Consider the following 20,419-nt stretch of genomic DNA (forward strand, 5'->3'; position numbering starts at 1 on the left):
CAGGTACCTGCACAGACTCGACCTACCCTGAGTTCAGGTCAGGTTCATAGCCAGTAGTTCTCAGGAGCCACGGCTGGAGCTGGCCTTAGTGGGGCACCTGCTACCTCTTCAGTGGGGCCAGATGTAACAATGCAAAGGGGTGGGGGGAGTCTGCAGCAGCACTTTTTTTGAGTTCTTATACATGCTCACTTAGAAGTCACTCTATTTGCTTTCTATCATTTCTACTTGCAAAAGCCTTGCTTTGTTCAGTTAAGTAACTAAAATGCTCTCAAGATCTGGCAGTTAAACAAAAAGTTTATTTACTTTATATAACGTGTTTGCTATATGCTAAGCACTGTGCCGGGGATACTATTTTGAGTAAGGTAAGGTTTCCATTTCTAAGGAGGTTATTGCCTCATATAGATGTGAAAGTATCACTGTTGATGAAACTAAAGAAGAGTCAGTTTTAGCTTATTTACTTTTCACTTAAGTCTTGCCTGTAAAATGTATTTAGAAACTTTCTACTTACACGTTGTAGTGTCAGCAACCGGGCGCAGAGCAGGCAGGGGGCCTGAAGGGCCGGAGGCTGGCAGGCCTCCCAGCCCCTGGGGAATCTGTACACTTTTCTCTTTGGACTCAGTCATCTAGTGGTCCTGCCTCTCTGTAGTCACTCATCCTTTCTCTGCCCTGGCAGCCGTTTCACCATAACCGTTTGCGTGACGCACCCCTTACAGCCTCAGCCTCCAGGCTCAAGTGTGCCCACTTATGCACACCCACATCACACTGCTGCTATCCACAATCAGGCACAGGTGCCCTGAGCCCATGCTTCGAAGAGCCTCCTGGATTAGCACAATCAAGGCCACAGGTGATAGCCACAGAGGCCAGTGCCGAAAAGCCTGACCATCTCATTTACCCTCCCTATATCCCCAATTTTCATACCTTCAGAAAACTGAAGTATTATAATCAAAAGAGAGAGCAGGCTCTCGGTCCAGACTACATGGGCTAGACTTGCAATGCCACAATCTTACCTGGGGGACCTTAGGTAATATCCTTTGGGCTTCAACTTTCTCTTCTATTGTATAAGTTAGGTGAATCATATATATTGATTATTTAGCATAGTGGCTGGCACATAATAAGCACTCAATTAATGTTTGTTTCTGTAAAACATCAGAAACAATCCAATTATGATTTTATAATTGCTGGTTTTAAATATTAACAAAAGTTCTTTAGTAATATCAGAAGATAGTCTTCTGATATTACTAAAGAACTTTTGTTAATATTTTTACAGTATTTTTAAAATACTGTAAGATTAATAACTAGCAATTATAAAATAATGGACCCCAAAATATATAAAATCATTAAAAATAAATAAAATATAAAAAACTATCTTTTTAATAAAGAATTTCCATTTCTACTATCATGAACCTGTAAGGAAATGGTTGCAGGGAGGTAAGAGACTTAAGTGCAGTAAATATACATAAAATTTGGGAGATTATCAAAAAAGATGAAAATCTTGCCATTTGTTAATAACATGGGTGGGAAAGGAGGGCATTATGTTAAGCAAAATAAGTCAGAAGGAGAATGACAAATACTGGGTGATTTCACGTAGGGTAAGTGAAAATTGTCAGGATTTTCCACCCTCTTGCCACTGGCGTCTAAGATCCACACCTATGGTCTTACACATGTGCCTGATGGGGACACCTGGAGCAAGGTGTGGGCGCACCTGGGCCAAGAGGCTGGCCATATAAGGGTGGAGTCTCAGGGATGCAGTGGTAGAAGCAGCAGCAGCAGAGGTGAAGAGGAACCGTAGCAGCAAAGAACACTGGAGAGCAAGAAATAGTGAAGACTCTTGGTGGGCTGGGAGGCCTGCCAGCCTCCCGGTCCCCCAGCCCCCTTGCCTGCCATGTACCTGGTTGCCACACTATAAATGATGTGAAAAAGCTCAATAAAAGCCTGAAAAAGCCACTGAGGGCTCCAGGACTCCCCTTTACTTGTCTGCCCAGATCATAGAAAACCTGCTTTGTGCCTTGATGGCACTACATTTCACTTATATGTTGAATGAAAAGAAACAAAGGGTCAGGCAAAACTAAGCCAAAACCAACCTCAGAAATCTATCAGAAACAGAGGTGGGGAGCAAAAGGGAAAATGGGCCAAAGGACTATAGTGGAGGGTTATGGAAACTTTTGTAGTGGGTGCAAAGAAATGTGAATCTATAACCCTAAATCATATACAGGGTTGTAAACCAATCTTACATCAACAAAAATGGTATTTAAAAAAAAAAAAAAGATTATAGGGCCTACCTGGTGGTGCAAGGTGTTGAGCACAGCACTGTGAATCTGTCCGCAGCCTCTACGGCATGAGTTTGATACCCGGCTGGCCAGGGAGCTACCAACATGGTGCAGCAGACCTCTCCTGTCTCGCCCACTGCTCCCCTCAGCAGTGTATTTCGGTCAGTCTGCCTGTTCTGTTCCCCACTGTCTCTGATGAATCCTCTCACCCCCCACACCTCTGGCCTGTACCCCAGTTCTTGTATACATAATCTTAAAAAAAAAAAAGACTATACAAGGAAGTGGATACATTTATGACTGAGCCCAAGTCTTTGACATAATTTCCTAGAGTCATGTATGGTTTTCTTCAGTATTAATAAATTTGTATGTATTTAAACAAATACTAACTTTATTTTTAAATCCCATAACACTGTTGAATGACTGTGGTTTCTCTTTAAGCTCATGAAAATCAGGTAGGTACTTTAGAGTAATTGTTTCTGTTTTCCGTTTTGAAATTATAGTTAAGAATCATGATATATTTAACCTAAAGCAAAAGAAAATCTGAGTTTTATTTACAAGCACCTTATTTTTCTTTTTTGTCCAGAAGAGGTATGAAATTTACTTATGATATTTAATTCTCCAGAATTATCAAGACATACAATGGCATAGGTTTATTCCAACTTTATTTAAAATTTTATTTTGAAATGAAATAATGTGACACTAATACAGAATACAGTCAAAGACAGAAATACTCTAATTCATTTTCCTGGTTCGTTCAAGCTTCCAAGCACCTGTCAAATATCGAAGTCGTATAAAAAGTAGGTCCTTGCCCATTTGTAGCCAGCTCCAAAATGGAACTAATTTTGAACCTGCAATTTAAAAATAATTACATATTAACTTTAAATAAACTTAGGAAGAAATATATTAGTTTAAAATTGTATTTTAATAGTCAATCTACAGCACCTTGATGAGCTTCTAGTTACCTAGATCTCATTTATATTACGTATGCATGTAAAATATTTAACTTTATCTGTATTAAAGCGACTTGGGGGGCACATTTTTAGGTTTCACATACCACTTTCAGTCTCATGTGTACTACCAAGTATCCGGCATCCCTCCACAGATAATATAAATATTGATGAATGAGATAAGAAATTTGGAACAAAACCTACTTTTAAATCTATCAAAGACTCTCAAACAGCTAAAATAAATGCCATCTTAGCTAGCTTGATGTGGTGTTCACTGGTTACCAAATGGTAGCGTGTCAAGCTGAGTTGACTAAATGAGATGTGTCTACTTGAGCATGTTTTAAAAACTTATAATCCTTGATTTTACCCCTTGGAATTGCTTTTTCACTAAGTCAGGAATATAGCCTTCCTCCCACCTCCCAAATTTTATAGTTTATGTAATGGGAATGTCGGGTAGTAAAATCACAGTACGAATCACTGACAGTTTTAGACTTTGGTCCAAATGCTCGAGCCTCTTTATCTTTTTCTCCCCTCCCTCCCAGATTAGGAATACTTGACACAATTGAAATATATTTGAAGTGCATAGTATGATGATTTAATATGAGTATACATTGTGAAATGACTACCACAATGAAGTTAATCAACACATCCACCTTAATTTTATTCAACTCATGGACAAAAGAATTAACCAATCTTCAAAGCTGAAGTGAGTACTTTCTCTAAAAACAACAAAACAAACCCTCTTGAAGTGAAGTGAAACTTGGGAGAATCTAAATTGTGAAATTTTCAGATGGCCCTACTCTAAATCCCTACTGTCTGGCTGAGGGTTGAGGAAATGCCTAATCCAGAAAATATCCTTGAGTGCTGGTTAGTGGAGAAATAATAACTACATGCAAAATAATGTAAGACACAGCGTAATAGATAAGTAAGATTATTTCTATATATGAGTTTAATCTTAATGGTGAAAAATAAAGCCTATGATCAATCTCATGACAAATTTGTCCATGTCTATCTCAGGCTACACAGGAATACCAGCTTAATTAAATGTATGATTCATAGTCCATAGTGGATCCCTTTACTTGCTATTTGTCCTACACCTGCAGATAAACAAACATATGTGAGGAAGAGTGTTTAAAATTTCATTACCATTTTAATTATATTGTCTTCAAAAAAGACCTTTTCATTGCTTTAAATTTATGCATAAGTTTAAACAGAAAAAAGTTACCATCAAAGCACTATGTAGACATTAGTCTTATTCTTTATTATTATAATCTTCATTCCACAAATGAGGAACTTGAGTTACCTATAGTTTATATTAGGACACAACTACCTCTGTAATGCAAGTGATATAAACTTCTCCCCACTTCAGTTTGCCACAGAGTTGATAATTACAACTCTGAGTGATCCTGTCTCCCGTCCCTGTCCTTCTAGGCTGATACTGTGGAAATTCATTATGTTTCTATGAACTCAATTTGATTCAGCAGGACTCTAAGAGGTTTGAATTCATTCTAGATTATGTAGTTAGTATAATCTCCAGACTGGTTCTTTCCCTTTTTCTGTTCCTAAATGTCTAGGATACAGAGCATTGTCTTCCTGCAACAAGGACTTTCTAAGTGGGGACCAGCTCATCAGGGGGAGGTGACTCTGAAAGTCTCCAGTTGATTGTTAATGTCCTACACTCTGAATTCTGGATTTTAAGGAAAGCAAAGGAAAAAACTGGGACATATTTTAAATTCCACACTGCCCGAGATGTCTAAGCTTTTCTGAGAAGGAATTATTAAGAACTCTGATAGGTTTCACATTATTCTAGCATTATTCTAGATCTTCGAGATCTTTATGGTTTTGGATATATATACACACACACACACACACACACACACACACACACACACACACACACACATACAGACAACTCTTAAAAATTGGCTCTCAAGAGGCTGTGGGCATTTGGAGTAAAAACAACTTAAATCTCTTACTTAGCTTTGCACAGTGGTTTGTGGTATCAATACCCACCAAGTAATGAAATAATATAATACTCCCCCTGCTCAAAAAAAAAAAAAAAAACAAAAAAAAAAAAAAAAAAAAACAATAAAGCTTATCTCAGCCTGTGAATCTCACTTCTACCTTTGGATCACCACAATACTGTCTATAATATTAAGTTTTATTTAATTATTTTGTAGGAAAATAGGCCTACTAAAGACTCCAAGAAGAGACTGAAAAAAATATAAAAGGCAAGATGGAGGGTGACAGGATTAGTAGGCAGTACTTCCTATGGTGCTGTCTCTCTGAGTCAAGATAGCTGACTATGTGCTGGTGGGAAGAGAGGGAGAACATGAAAGCCAGCTGCCTTCATTGGACAACTGTATTGTCTGACCCTCTACTTAAGATCAGCTTAACATAAGCAATACACTCACCTTCAATTTCAGTCCAGTTGACAGCAATTTCTGCTATTGGAATTTTGAAGAACTGTGCGATATAAAGCAGTTCCACATCAAATGCCCTTAAATAGAAAATATATTGATACTTATTTTTAAAAAGACAAATACAGTGTAATTAAATCTCTACCATGGTGAGTTGTAAAGAAGCTTACATGGCAGATATAAAGTTTATAATATAAAACTGAAAGTCAGATTCACAAAAGATCAAATGAAAGTTCAGTAATTCAGAATCTTCAAGGCAAATAATAAAATTTAGTTACTCCCTAACATTTAATGAGAAATATGGTGTCTACCAAAATTTAGAAACTCTCAGAGGTAAAAGAGCCTCTTGGGGCATCAAGAGGCTGAAATTTTTCAAGACTGATGATTTTTGATCCCAGTCTTAACTAGCTCAAGATACGAATTGATAGCATTTTCAATAGATTAGGAGAGGGGATACAATAGAAGTCTGAGATGTTCTAGGAGAAAATATTCTTGATCACTTTAGAGTTTCTTATTACATTCTTCTACTACCAAAGGGCCAAGTTTTGTTTTCTATATATAGCATCATTCTTTTCCTTTTTCCTTCTTCATGCAGTCCTAAACAATAGGATACTGGCAGCTATTATGACAGGGAAAAGTCAGTTTAGAATGAGGCTGAAGTGCTCTTTGAGAATAAATAAAAACATGTATACATAAGAATTCAATGTTGCCTTTTAACATGTACTGTGTTTAATCTCTAGTCTGAATTTCTGGTTCATCCTTCCTGCTCCGTATGAAAGTTTCTTTCTTAATGTGCCTCTTAGTGCCTTGGTTTAGGTTAAATCTGCTTTGCCTAAATTTTCTGAATCCTGTCTAAGAAATTTTCTTGGATTGCTTTTAAAATTTATCAGTTGCTTCTTCACTGGCATGAAGCTCAGGAACAGAAGTATCACTACCTGTTAAGGCTTCTTCATTGTTTTTTAATCATCTTTATCATCTCTAAAAGCTTTCATCCTTAAGTCACTAAGCCCCTACTTTCTGACTGCATAGAACATACTTCAAACTTCCAGGGCTTGGTTTAAAAATATTAGTGCAGACAAGAAAATGTCTAAAACCCACTTTTATTTGACTTCCTTACTTCAGACAACTTGAATTTGGAAGTTTTGCTTTCTTGGCTACAGTACTACCACTATTCATTATGCAACTAGTTGAAATTCCAAGTATTTGGATAATTCAACATGGACACATGGACACTTAATGATTTTTTTTTTTAATCCTAGTAAAATATTTACTTAAGATGATCACACGATCAACAAAAAAAGGTTCTTTCTGTTTTAAAAGGACTATGTACAACTGTTAACTAGAACTGTGACACTCATGAAGGAAGAAAATAATTAGAATATTAAGCCTGGTGGTGTTTAACTCTTAATTCTCCTTTAACAGGAAAACACGAAATTACCTAATGGGATGGGTTAGTTCTAATATTAAATAACCCGAACAAGATTATTAAATATTTTTCTAAGGATATCAGTGTATAGTTAGTAACTTATCAAAAACAACAAAAGACACAAAACAATTAAGAATGATGAATGAAAATAAGTGGGGGAAAACTGTACTGATTAACTTTAACTGAATTAAAGTTAACTGAAATAATTTTATATAAAAAAAGCTGAAAGCGCTATTCGTTTATAAACTTTATTTTTATTTTATCTTTCTCTCCTTAAACACTTTGGAAGATATGAAGATGTTTATTTTTAAAAAATCACAATGCATATCATCATATTATAAGACCAACCTGTTACCAAAGCAAATCTTTTAAAAGACTAACTAAAATACAAACACTTCTGAATGGAACCTTATGCTTATACAGAGAAGCAATATAGGGGTTACTTTCCATTTAATGATGTTTTCATGTATTTTTGCAAATTTGGGAAGGGCAGAGCCACATTTTCCTTTATTATTCAGTTCCTGGGATAGCTGTTACCTCATAGATATATCCCTGAAGAATAAAGAGTATGTTGAAATTTTGTTAAACACAGTAGGCACACATGTACCCTACTACTCCCTCCTAAAACCCCACTAAAATTAAAAAAACATTGATGTGATAAACACACAAGAACAAAGAGAATAGGAGGTGATAGTAATAATAATAAAAGTTGGAAGCTGGAAAGTAGATGGACAAATGGTAACTAAGGAAAGTAGACAATAGCAGTGGAGAAGCATAGGCCCAGGTTAATGGGTGCCACAGAACCCCCTGAAGGCACAGGTATCAGAGGCCTCATCATTTGATCTCATCATATGAGGCTGGAAAAGGGAGAGTTGACTGTAAATTACTTGAGATTTTCCTATCCTTCAGTTAGTTCTGCAAATACTGGCAGCTGGTCTGGTATCTCCTAGGCAGGAGGTTGAAGGATCCCACGTTAGTGAAAATGACCAGCTTTGAGTTTCCCATACAAAATGGTCCCACTAGTTTAATCTGTAATGAAATCTCTGTTGATCAGAAACTTGTGATGAGCTTTTCATACCATACTAGACATATGAGGGTAGAACTTTATTTAAAAACAAACAAAAAACCTGAAGCAACAGAAACAATTCAGTGAAAGAAAAACTCTTCAAGTTTTAAATGAAGTATCAGAAGAGGTAGTGGAAAATACTATAAGCATGAAACAGAATAAATTTTTAAAATATGGACACTGGAAACCAAAAGAGTTATAGGAAATTAGTATCTTGACGGTAGAAATAAAAATTCAAAAGTTGAAGATAAAGTTGAGGAAATCTCCTTAGAGGAAGAAAAATAGAAGAGGAGAGATTATAGAGATTATAGGATTATAGGTCCACATCTGTTCTGTAAGAGAGAAGAGAGAAAACAGAGAGGAGATTGTCAAAGGAATGATTAAAGGATATTTCTCAGAATTAAGATTTAGAGGGCCTATTTAGTATTCAATAAAATACATGAAATAGAGCCACAATAAGCCATCAAAGCATGATGTTTCAAAATACCATGGAGAAAAAATTTCCATAGGGGCAAGGACAACATGCCTTAGACAAGAATCAAGATTCTAATTGTTGATGAAATTGGAATTCTCCACAGAAACACTGCATGCCGAAGACAACAGAACAATGCTTTCAAAATCCCGAAGAAAAATGATTTCCAACCTAAACTGTTTTTCCAACTATCAGAGAAGAGTAAGGATAAAATAAAGATAACTTTCAAAATAGTCTCTCCAAGTTTCTCATATGTGTAGGAAGTTAGCAGAAGATATGCTCTAATAAAACGGGGGAAAACCAAAGAAAAGGAGATATGGAGGATAGGAGCGGTGTAGCAAGCCAGAGAACAACTAGAACAGATGAGCTGATGAAATGTCTCTAAAAAAAAGAGATGCAACTGATGCATTATCTGATGTGTAAGGACATGTTGAGCGAGAATTTGCACTCCTGACAGAGTCGGAGCATGAATACTTTACTTTATCCACAGTAAAGTAATGCACACAAAAAATTCCAGATATTTATTATCTTCAGAAAAACACAAAGTACTGCAAAGAAAGGTAATGCAATCATTGCACTCTGTGGCTCAAAAGTGAATTATCTTTATAAAGCTGTAACAATCAATATTGATTTAAACAAAATTATTTTAAAACTATATTAGGAAGATAAGTATGGAGTACATACAGGAGTTTAAGATAACTCAATACTTATCTACTTATTTTCTATTTTGGAAAATAATACCTTAACTTGAAAAATAATACAGACTGTATTTTGACTATGAAAGCAAATACACAAAGAAAAAATAAAGAGTTGGAAATGGCTGTAGCTAGGGAGAAGGAATTGGGGATGAAGGGAGATGGGGCAAGGAAAGGACAACTATTTTTTTGTTATAAACCTGTACAGAACTGACTTCAAGTTTTAAATATGTATAATATACATATATTTATTAGAGAAAGCACTGTTTAAACAATTTATTTTAGAAATTACTCATGAATGAGAAATTACTCATTATACCTTAAAATCAGATGAAAAGAATTTAGGTGAGGGACAATTCAGAGAAAGCAGATTTATATGTATATTTATATTTAACACTACCCTTAGTCAAGCCTGTAATTCTGAATCAAAAAGATGCCTATAGTCTTTTAACTTCAGCTATACTTGATGTTTTCTAATACCTAGTAATTCTACTTGATTTGGATTTCCCTAAAACTTATGGGAAAAGTTTCAATGAATCTTTAGAAATAATCCTTAAAAAAAAAAAACAAAAAACCTGTAGTCACAGGGAACGATGTAGAAACAAGGAGGACAGGAGCTGCATATGAAACACCTCTCTTGACTTAAGGTACAGGAACAGAGATGTTTAAATAAAAATAATTGATGAAACACTACCGTGGTGATGGGTATACTGCTAATAAAGATGATACATGCATATCTGGGTACTTCTCTTTAAAGACACAGAATAAACACATTGGACCCTAAGTAGAGAATGTTAGAGGCTAAAACTTTAAGTCAGGTCAATATCATGTCAAGAAAATGCAAAATAATTGATTAAAAAAGAATGCACAGGAACATACAATTTAAAAAAGAAAAAAATAGTTCTTTCGCTTAAAAACAAACCCCACAAAATCTTAGAACTGTGCTGCCCACTATGGTAGCCAGTAGTCAGATAGCTAGTGCAGACCATAGCCCAGTCTAAGATGTGATTTACTTTAAAGATTTGGTTTGTAGTAAGGAATGTAAAACATCCCAGTGTTTCTTCATACTGAGTGCATTCTGAAATTTTTGTAATTTGTTAAAGTATATGATTAAACTTTTTTTTTACTTTTTCAATGTGGCTACTAGAAAATTTAAATTACAAATATAGCTTGAAATTGTGTCTCCTGTATTTCTAATAGACAATGTTGCCCTAGAGCAATCCTAACTGCGATTCATGATTTTAAGTTATCAACTCTACCATAAATATTAATCCTAACCCTAATTTCTAAATAATTCCTTTTAAAGTACTAAAAACCTAGTTTTTTGACTCTAGTTCTGGATCTAACAGTTGACTGAAAAAAATATCGAATGCAGAGGGAGGGATTTATTTCTAGAATGGCTACTTGTATTAGCTTCTTTGATTTCAGAGTTCATTAACTCTCAGTATATTTGCTTTTCATATAACAGAAACAGGTATCTGAATCTGAGGACCAAGTATACCTTACTTAGAATTTTTTACTCTAGGAAAAAATGACTTAAAAACGTGTTTAACCAAATAATTTTTGTATGTTTAATTTGGGGGAGGGTTAATGACATTTAGGGAGATAGCAGATCTTTGCAAGTAGATGGTTGAGATTACAAAAAAAAAAAACCAAACAAACATCTACTAGATTATGCAGATTCCCACCACAAACAGAATTCATACAGACCCCATGGTTAACACTAAGTATAATTCTTTGAACAATATTTATTGAGCTCCTACTATATGCCAGGCAGTCTACAGATATATGTAAGCAAAATCAGATAGGTCTTGCTCTTGTGAAACTTAGATTTTAATAGGAAAAAAGGAAATATTACACAAATAAGAAAAATGACAGCTGTGATAGGAGCTAGAGCAAAGCTCATGGGGTTACAACAGCACACTTAGGGCTGTCTGACCCAGTCTGGAGTTATGCTGGATCTGAAGGATAAGAAGCAAAAGTGGGAGGAAGAGTGAAAAAGAGTGAGAAAGGAAGAGTCCAGTCATGGAGACACAGTGGGCCAGACTCTGCAGACTCTGCAAGGCCACAGGAAGGCGCATAAGGCAATGGAAAGCCACTGAAGGATTTTAAGCAGAGAGGTGCATTTGACTTAATAGTTTCAATTTTTGGAAACACCCTTCACAGTAGCATGGAGGTATGGGAAATTATGATATCCTGGAAGGTGGTGGTAAAGACAAAGAGGGAAGGAGAGACCTAAGAGCTAACATCAATATGCCTTGATCATGGGCTGGATATATGGGAATGTCAGGCTGACTCTGAGGTGTCTAGCTTCTGTGTGACAGTATCATTCATTAACAGGTAAAGCGCTGAGGCAGGATTGGGCTAAAGATATGCAGAGGGAACAGAGTATTTCAAGAGGGAGAACTCAGAAGTATGGGAAGCTGCTGATGGATAAGTAAATGAGTAGGCATATTAAAGATGACCACTGGGTTTAATGACATGGGGGTAACTAGATGCTTAGATGGAAGGATGGGAAAAGCCATATTAGGGTGGGATGAGGAGTAAAAGGGCAGTGAGAAAATGGAGAGAGTGAATAAGACCACTTTTTAAGAAAAGGCTGGCTGTAAAAGGAAAGAAGGCTAGAGCTGGAGGGGTAATGGACAGATTTTTTTTTTTTTAATGTCAAGAAAAATTTAAACTTTGTTTTAAAAACTGATGAAAAAAAAAGAAAAAAAAGAAGAAAAAAAAAGAAAAAAAAGAAAAAAAAGAAAAAAAAAAACAACTGATGAAAAAGGTGTAGTTGAGGGGAAAAGGCTGAATACACAAGACAAGAAATAAGCGGCCTGGATTAGGTTCTTGAGAAGGTGAAAGGGGATGCAGCAGTTGAATGACTGGTCTAAAGCAGGAGAGAGAAGTACTCCTGTAAAATGAGAGAGAAGAGAAAATGGGCCCCTTTTCTGCTTTGGTGTTTTTGAGCTTTTTCTTTTTCTTCAAGGAAAAAAGGGAAGCTTAAGGAAATAGGATGTTTCATACTTCTCAATATGTACTATGCACAATTAAGGTGAACACAAAACTTTACACCATATGTTGGGTCTGAGTATCTTCAACATGAGATCCAACTGAGTAAAAGATAAAGATTCAGATTAAGTTTATATATAAAAGTGTCAATTTTTTTTAAGATGGATGTTTACTATGCGAATAATTACCTGGAAGTTTATTTTGAGAATATTACCTGGAATAACCACTGTGTAATCAGATACACCAGACACATCCTGGTTAGGAACCTACCATCGTTCAATGTGCAGAGATGAAAATGTCCGTGAAGCTGCTTCTCGAGTTAATAATTTGAACCCACACTGTGTGTCCTTGATTCCTTTGACACAAAGGAACCACACCAGAAAGTGGAACCCATACATGAGAAGAGTACGGAAGTAAGAACGCTGAAACAAAAACAAAATATAAATGACTTTTCCATTTATCTATAAAGGAGACACTGAAAACACCTAACTGTAGATGACAGCATTTTAATATTTAATTGACTGGTAGATCTTACATACAAATACCACTGTCCCATTAGCTCCACTGGCAAAGTGTCTTAACAGGAATTGAGAGGATGCCTACTGCTAAGAGCAGGGCCCAGGCTCTAGGGAAGCAATTACTTGCTGGAGGTTGAGTCAGACAAGAAGAATCACAACAATTTTGAGAGGTCAGGGCCTTAATCTACCAGCAGAAGTTTACCATAGTTATGTCAGATATCTGATTAAATATGTTAAATGCATGAAGCAACAATTTGGATATTAAATTTCAGTAGCTTTTTAAATCTATTTGAGGATCACTACTGTTGTTAAAAATTATATTAGTAGCAGTTATAGCACATAATGTTCCATTATTCATTAAACACTGCAAACTCTAAAATATAAGATAGCAATCATTGTATTCAAGACTTTCAAATTTAGGATTTTTAAAAAAGGTAGACTCTTAAAACTTTCTATAATTAAGGTAGTAGACCCATAAAATGATACATTGCATATAGAAATAAACAATCAATTAGGTGTCTGGGCAATATTTAATATCTCTACTATACAATCAAGGTGCCTTCCTTCCTTTGGTTTTTGTTTTTTGTAATTATAATCTTTATTATTATTCTTCATTCACTTGGCTTTTTCAATCATCATTAAACAGAACCCTGACTTAACAGAGATAACATGACATGGTAGAAAAGCCACTGAACTGAGCGGACCTATATTTAAATTCTGGTTTTATTAATAATTAGCAGGATGACCTTGAGCAAGTTATTCCAATTAAGTCTTGCTTTCTTAATCTATAATATGGGAATGAAAATACCTACCTTGCAAACTTATTTTAAGGACTAAATGAGATGACATTAAAGTCTTTAGCCAAGTGTTTGGCACAGGTAGTAACAGGACCTCAATAAATGTTTTTCATAAAAGAAGAACACTTACTTTGACCTCCTGCCACAATTCTACTTGTGTATTAAATAGGGCAGGAAGGGAAGGAACACTAAAACAAAATACTTATCCATGAGTCACATAAAACATACTTTTAAGAAGGATCTAGTAATTCTCATTTATCACCTAAAATCATTAGTCATGTCTTGATGTAAACATATCTTACCTCTCTAAGTAGATAGGGCAGAAACCTCATTTTAAAATACTTTGAGAATCTCACAACATCTTGCTCAGGGCCTTCCATATAAAATACTTCCAATAAATACTTGCTGACTGATTAAACCTCCAAAAGATCACTTATGCTTAGGAAAGGAACAAATAGAAATTGAAAGATAGAAAAATAAAAATTAAAAGGTAGAAAAATTATACCTATAAACTGTTCTCCTTGAATGACTTTTAATGTGATTTAGGTGAGTTTATTGGTTATAAAACCAAAATATTCATGACTATTTTTGCTTGGATGTTAATGCAAGTTTTTGTTACTCTTTGGATAATGGCTGTTTTTAAAAACCAGAAACATGGAGCTCACATGAAGACCTTAACTTACTTGATTTCTAACTTGTTTAAAAGTATAGCAAGGTAAAAGGTAAATAAGGGGATCTTTAAATTTTATAACTTGGCAAAATATCTTAAAATTTAGAAGATACTTAAAAATAAAGGATAGATTTATTTAACTGCAGTTAACAAAGTCAAGAGTAGCATGATATTAATTTCTGAAATGGACATCTGAAAACATGAAGGAAAAAGACATCTACTTGAATAACAAAATTAATGTTTCTAATATTTATGATATGTAAACATGGAATTTAGGTGAAATTTAAAGCTACCTGGTAATTTCAATATCTTAACATAAGAAGTTCAAAGAAGCAAAGGCTTGTCAAAGAAAATCTAAAGACATTAAATAAACATTATTCTGAATTCTTTTTAAATGGCAAATTCAAGAAAACTCAGACAATATAAACATTACTATTGTAACTGTTAAACAGAACACATGGGAATATGAATACATTTAAGGATGCAAGTGCTGTATCTATCATATTTTATCTTCCAAGAGAGTAGCAGAACAGATGGTAGGATCAACTAATATGGATAGAACTATTTAGGAAATGTAAGTCTGAAAACTATTGAAGTTGCTTTTTACTACCCTGATTAATTGCTCTGTAATTTTCCTTCTGTCTATAGATTGATCACCATACGTGAGTTTATATAATCTATAGCATATGTACAAAAAACTTGAATGGCTAAGAAATGGAAGACCATACTATAGTTTCTTGGACATGTGGCAAATGAACATTTTGATTCTTGATAATAAGCTTATACAAGACATGCATTAGTTCTATGAGAATCTCTGGAGCTGAAGCCTACTGCATACAGTTATATATCAAATCTGCAGTAGACAACTGCTGACCTCTAGTCAGGAGAAAACTCCATTTTTCTTTCTAAAGAGTAGCAGCCAATGCTGTAGGGTACAAAAGTACTACATCAACCACCAGGTTTTAGAGATGGGGGAATGGATGAATGGAACACAAGCTAAATGATAAATACCCTGGGACAGATCCCTTGATGTTTGTCTAAAAGTATCAGTAGGTAAAAGAAGATTTAGACAACAAAATAGTCTCATTTAATTACTAATCCTAGGAAAAGTCAATTTTCAAATAATGGAAGTTCTAAGAGAAAAGAACTCAAACCAATAAAAACAAAACCAAAAACCCTAAAGTCCCAACTACCTTTGCCTAGATTACTTCAATAATGTCCTAATTAGTCTCTTGGTTTCTGTTTTTCCAATCCTTTTTACCCTTAGCAAGTACTCCTTCTTTCTTCTATAATAAGTATTTTTTAAAAGGAAAAAAAATATTCACAAAGCCATTAAAATTAACATCAGTCTATTTTAATTCTTGCATAGGTATTTTTATAGAATTGCATTGTCCCCCCACCCCCACCACACAACCTAATATATTAGGTATTTTCCCACATTATAATACAGCCTCCACTATTATATTTTACTTGTTGCATGATTTCATTCTGGGTAAATATCTATATTTTCTAGGTTGGAATTGAGCATTTTATAATTACAATGTGTGAACAGCTTGGATATGTATTTCTTCTTTTCTTATCCCTGATGTATTAGTAAACTGATGAAGTTGGACTAGGTAATCTCTAAATTCCCTTTCAATTTTAAATTTCTAGAAGTATGACATTTTCCATGGTTAACAGATTAATCTTTTTCAAAACTAATGAGAATCTACAGGGGTACAGAATACTGGAATAAATGCTAAAGATGTTAAAATAACTAACTTTTAGAAAAAAAGGAGAGACAAGATTTCCACACTTGAGCATAATCATCAAGAGGCTTTATGACACTAACATTAGTACAGTTCGCAAAAAGAATTAGAATTTTTCATATTTTATTGCAGAATCATTGAGAAGTTTCATAGTTTCATTCCACTAGTTCTCAAACCTTGGTATGCATAAAGGTGACCTAGAAAATGGTCACCTTTATGCATACCATAAATATTCCTGGCCCCAGATACAGTCTGTTTCTGTGTCTAGGGTTAACCTAAGAATATGACTAAAAGAAAAATATCTCCCTAGATAATTTGACCTAGCATTGAAAAATTCTTGCTTTTATTACATTCCTCAATTTGACTGACCAATTCTTTGACTGAACTTACCTATTAGTAGATGACCATTAACAATATAAATGGTAATTACTGGCTTGGTATAATACACCTATATTTTAAGTGAAAAAAAATTAAAATAAAAAACTGCACAAAATAAATAATTACTTAATCTGGCTTTTTAAGGCTAGTCTACAGAAGAATTTGCTGTCTTCAGTGAATTATCTTATACTCTCATAAAGATAGTCACAATCTGTCAAATTATCAGGTCTAGTGTGTTTTCTGAGAATACTCTTTTAAAAAATTAAACTTTGAATGAAACTCAAAATATAGCACTTATGTGTGAAAATTAAAGGCAAGTTGATTGATTAAAAAAAATGAAATAAGAGCTACTTGTATCCTAAATCAAAATGAAGAAAGTCTACACTCTTCTTGTATATTTATTAAAGTAAATCAATTACTAAATGTGTCAATTTTATATAAACTTTCCAAAATTAAAAATTTTTCTTTTTTCTTGAAAGGAGCTTCATTTTTGAGAATAAACATGAACGCCTATTTTTTGTAATGTATATGTAAAAAAAGGAAAAAAAAACAAAACCTGTTGATTCATGCCTGTTAATGAAAGCCTCACCTGAGCAATTGATTCTTTTTCCAAATGAGCTCGGGATCCACATGCAATAGCCATTTGATTCTAAAGAAAAAAATTTCAATTTTAAGTATCATTAATAAATACAGTTATTTTCAAAGTGATTTTTAGTAATTTTTAAAAAAGTAACATTAAATATTTTCAAAGGTTTACTGAAGAGTTCAGAAAAGGTCTAATCATACTGAGAGGCCACTATTCAGGGCTAAATTTAAGGGGATATATTACCTCAAAACTCATATTTTTAAATGATTTTCTAACTAAAAAGATTGCATTGATATAGCTATACAAATGAGTGGTAAAGGTCTAATTTTGTACATGGTTGGTTTATATATAATCATTATATTCTGCATAATCCAAGAATATCAACTGAGAAGCTGGTACAAAGAGTAAGAACTTAAAAGGTGAGTGGGCACTAAATGAGAAAACATAATAGTAGTACCTTCATATGTACAAATAATAAGAAAAATATACATAGACAAAAAGGCAGCATTTAGAACATTAATAAAAAGGGAAAATTTAGAAAAAAACTTTACAAGAAATGTGGTAAGATCTAAAAGGAAATATGAAAATGCTACCAAGGGAAGCAAAATGCTTCCTACATGAACCTTCAAATGAAAGGCTAAAACAATAAAAAAAAAAATTTAAATTCAACCAGAAAAGCTGATTTGAGTTATAGAGAACCAAGAAGAGCCAGGTAAATTTTAAGAGTAAGAAAGGATTATTTCTAGAGCATTAAAAAAGTTATTAAGGAACTAGGTAGTTAAAACTAATGTACAGGAATGTTATATAGATAAATCCAAGAACCAGAATGGAAAGACCAGAAACACACAAAATCATAAAAACATGGGCACTAAGGATATGATGAAGATGACATTTTAAGTTGCTAAGAAAAAGACGAACTAATAAATAAATGCTGTGGGACATCTTGGTAGGCATCAGGAAACTAAAGTAAGCTGGACCTCAATACTAGTGTAAAGTACACATATATTAAAGATTTAGGTGTAAAAAATATCAGAAATTATTTTAAAAATGATTTTAAGGTAGACATAAATACATAACACCCAGAAAACTGATCAATTTGATAAATAAAAGTATGACAAAACAACAAAAATCCAACCATATTCAAAATTAAATGCAATATACACACAAATCAAAGGACACATAAATTGGAGGGAAATATTTTAATTTATATTGCAGACAAAGGCTACGTTCCAAAATGCTTCTACAAATTGTTATAAAAGTACCCAATTTAGTTTTCTAAACTCAGTTGGAAAGAGGCAAAGGCCATGAACAGAGTTCATAAACAAGGATGTGGAAACAGCTCTTAAGCAATGGAAAAAAATCCTCAATCACATTAATCTTAAAAGCAATGCAAATGAAATCTATCAGTTTTTATCATATTTTGCCTACATACTCTATCTTTGTGGATGGCAATTTGAAAACCATTATCAAAATTACATATATATATATATGACCAGCAATTTCACATCTTAGAATTCTTCCCATAAACTTGCATGTGTAAAAAATGACTTTCATGCAAAATTAATCAATCTAGTATTGTTTGAGGCAGCAAATGTGTACATCTATTAAAGGGATGAAGTGGTGAAAGAATGAGGAAGCACTATGATGTATAAAATATGGCTCCATTTTCATGATATACTGTTAAATAGAAACAACAGAATAGTTATAGTATGTTCTAAATTTGCATTTTTAATAATAAACACACATACACATCTTCCACGTGAATATGTAAGAAATGAATTACACCAGTTACTTCTGTAACTATGTGACTGAGAAATGAAGAGTAGAGTTAGTATTACTGTATTTTTTGTACCATTTGAATTTTGAACCATTCACACCAAAATAAATAAAATTAAGTGTTCATTGTTAAAAAAATGGCAAGCTATAAATTTATACATATAAGATACAACTTTACCATAAAAAGAAAAGTCACACATAGTATCACTACCTAAAAGCAGCCACTGATAACATTTTATATATTTCCTTGTGTTTTTCTCTCTAAATTTAAAAACCATACGTGAAATTTGCTCATCTATTATATGCTCTTTCTCATTTAAAAGAACCTGAAATTTTCTTATATTTAAGTTCATTGTTATTGACATTTTTATGATGGGCATTTTACAACATACACAAATGAAAAGGAAAATTAAGTCCCATCTACCCATCACCTGGATCTATCAAATATCAACATAAGGCCAAGTCTGCTTCCTCTAAAGACCCTCACCTACCATCCCACACACCCTGGGATTATTTTGAAACAAATTCTAACCATTATACAATATAAATTGATAAATATTTCAGTAACAATATCATCATCATACATAAAATATTAATAACTCCTTAATACCCAATAATCTCATGAATTCTCTTAGTTTCCTTGAATCAGGAGCCAAGTATAATTCATACGAATTGGTTAATATATATTTTTTTTCCATACTTTCTTTTAATTTTTTGGGGGGGAGCAGCGGGCAAGTCAGGAGAGATGGTCTGCTGTGCCATGTGGGTTATTTATTTGTACAAGAAAACATCTAATTTTTCCTGTAGAGTTTTCTAGGTTTTGAATTTTGCTGATTACTCTCCCTGGTGACACTGAACATGTTCCTCCATCCCCTACATTTTCTGAAAACTAGTTGTTAAGAGTTAGAGGTTTGATAAGATTCAGGTATATTTTTCAAGAACTTGTCTTACTAGTGTCACAGGTCTGTCTTTGTATGCCAATTTTAAGGGCAATAAAACATTGCATCATATATATTTACCATATTTTGACTATGTATTAGCCATTTCCAAATTTCATTTTATAAAGGTGACTAAAATAACATCTTTGAATACAAAATTACCTATATTTTGGATTTCTTTCTTTGGAGAAAGTCAAGAAGTAGATATAGTAAAAGTGACTTAATGAAATCTTTGTCAATAGACCACATTTGTGATGATGGTTCCAGTAGGCTAGACCATATAGCGTCAGTGTGTAGTAGGCTATGCCATCTAGATTTATACCTGGAGGTATATTCTTATGTTCCCACAATGATGAAATCTCCTAACGACTCACTTCTCAGAATGTATTACCATTGTTAAGTGACACATGATTTCAATATTAAGCTAAAAATATGAATGTTATTAATCTTTAGGGGCTAAATTATCTTTATCCATGCCCACTAATATTGACTATTTCATCAAATCCTTGACAGCTCTAATTATTCTTATTTTAAATTTAACTTGATAAGAGGAAAATAATAATCACATGTGATGTAATTTTCTTTAAAAAAAAGGTAAACTTTGGGAGAACTTTTATTGGCCATCTATATTTCCTTGTGCAAATTCTATATTAAATATTTTGCTTATTCAGTACTAAGTATAATTTCTGCCCTTTTTTTCCTGGAAGAGGTACTT

General features: G+C 33.7%; 1 protein-coding gene across 2 annotated transcripts in view; it reads right to left on the minus strand.

Moving 5' to 3' along the window:
• Positions 1–2,915: 2,915 nt before the first annotated feature.
• Positions 2,916–20,419, minus strand: part of ALG5 (ALG5 dolichyl-phosphate beta-glucosyltransferase) — a 36,637-nt gene continuing 19,133 nt past the window's right edge. For both annotated transcript variants that reach the window (XM_037527194.2, XM_037527192.2), the window contains exons 7-10: positions 16,994–17,053; positions 12,564–12,715; positions 5,629–5,714; positions 2,916–3,115 (exon numbers count right to left, since the gene is read on the minus strand). In XM_037527194.2, the coding sequence (XP_037383091.1) occupies positions 3,000–3,115; positions 5,629–5,714; positions 12,564–12,715; positions 16,994–17,053 (414 nt within the window). In that variant the 3' untranslated portion in view covers positions 2,916–2,999. The remainder of the gene's footprint in view (positions 3,116–5,628; positions 5,715–12,563; positions 12,716–16,993; positions 17,054–20,419) is intronic.

Source organism: Talpa occidentalis, unplaced genomic scaffold (assembly GCF_014898055.3).
Source record: "Talpa occidentalis isolate TD23 unplaced genomic scaffold, MPIMG_talOcc4v2.1 talOcc4.5, whole genome shotgun sequence".
In the NCBI taxonomy this organism is placed as follows: domain Eukaryota; kingdom Metazoa; phylum Chordata; class Mammalia; order Eulipotyphla; family Talpidae; genus Talpa; species Talpa occidentalis.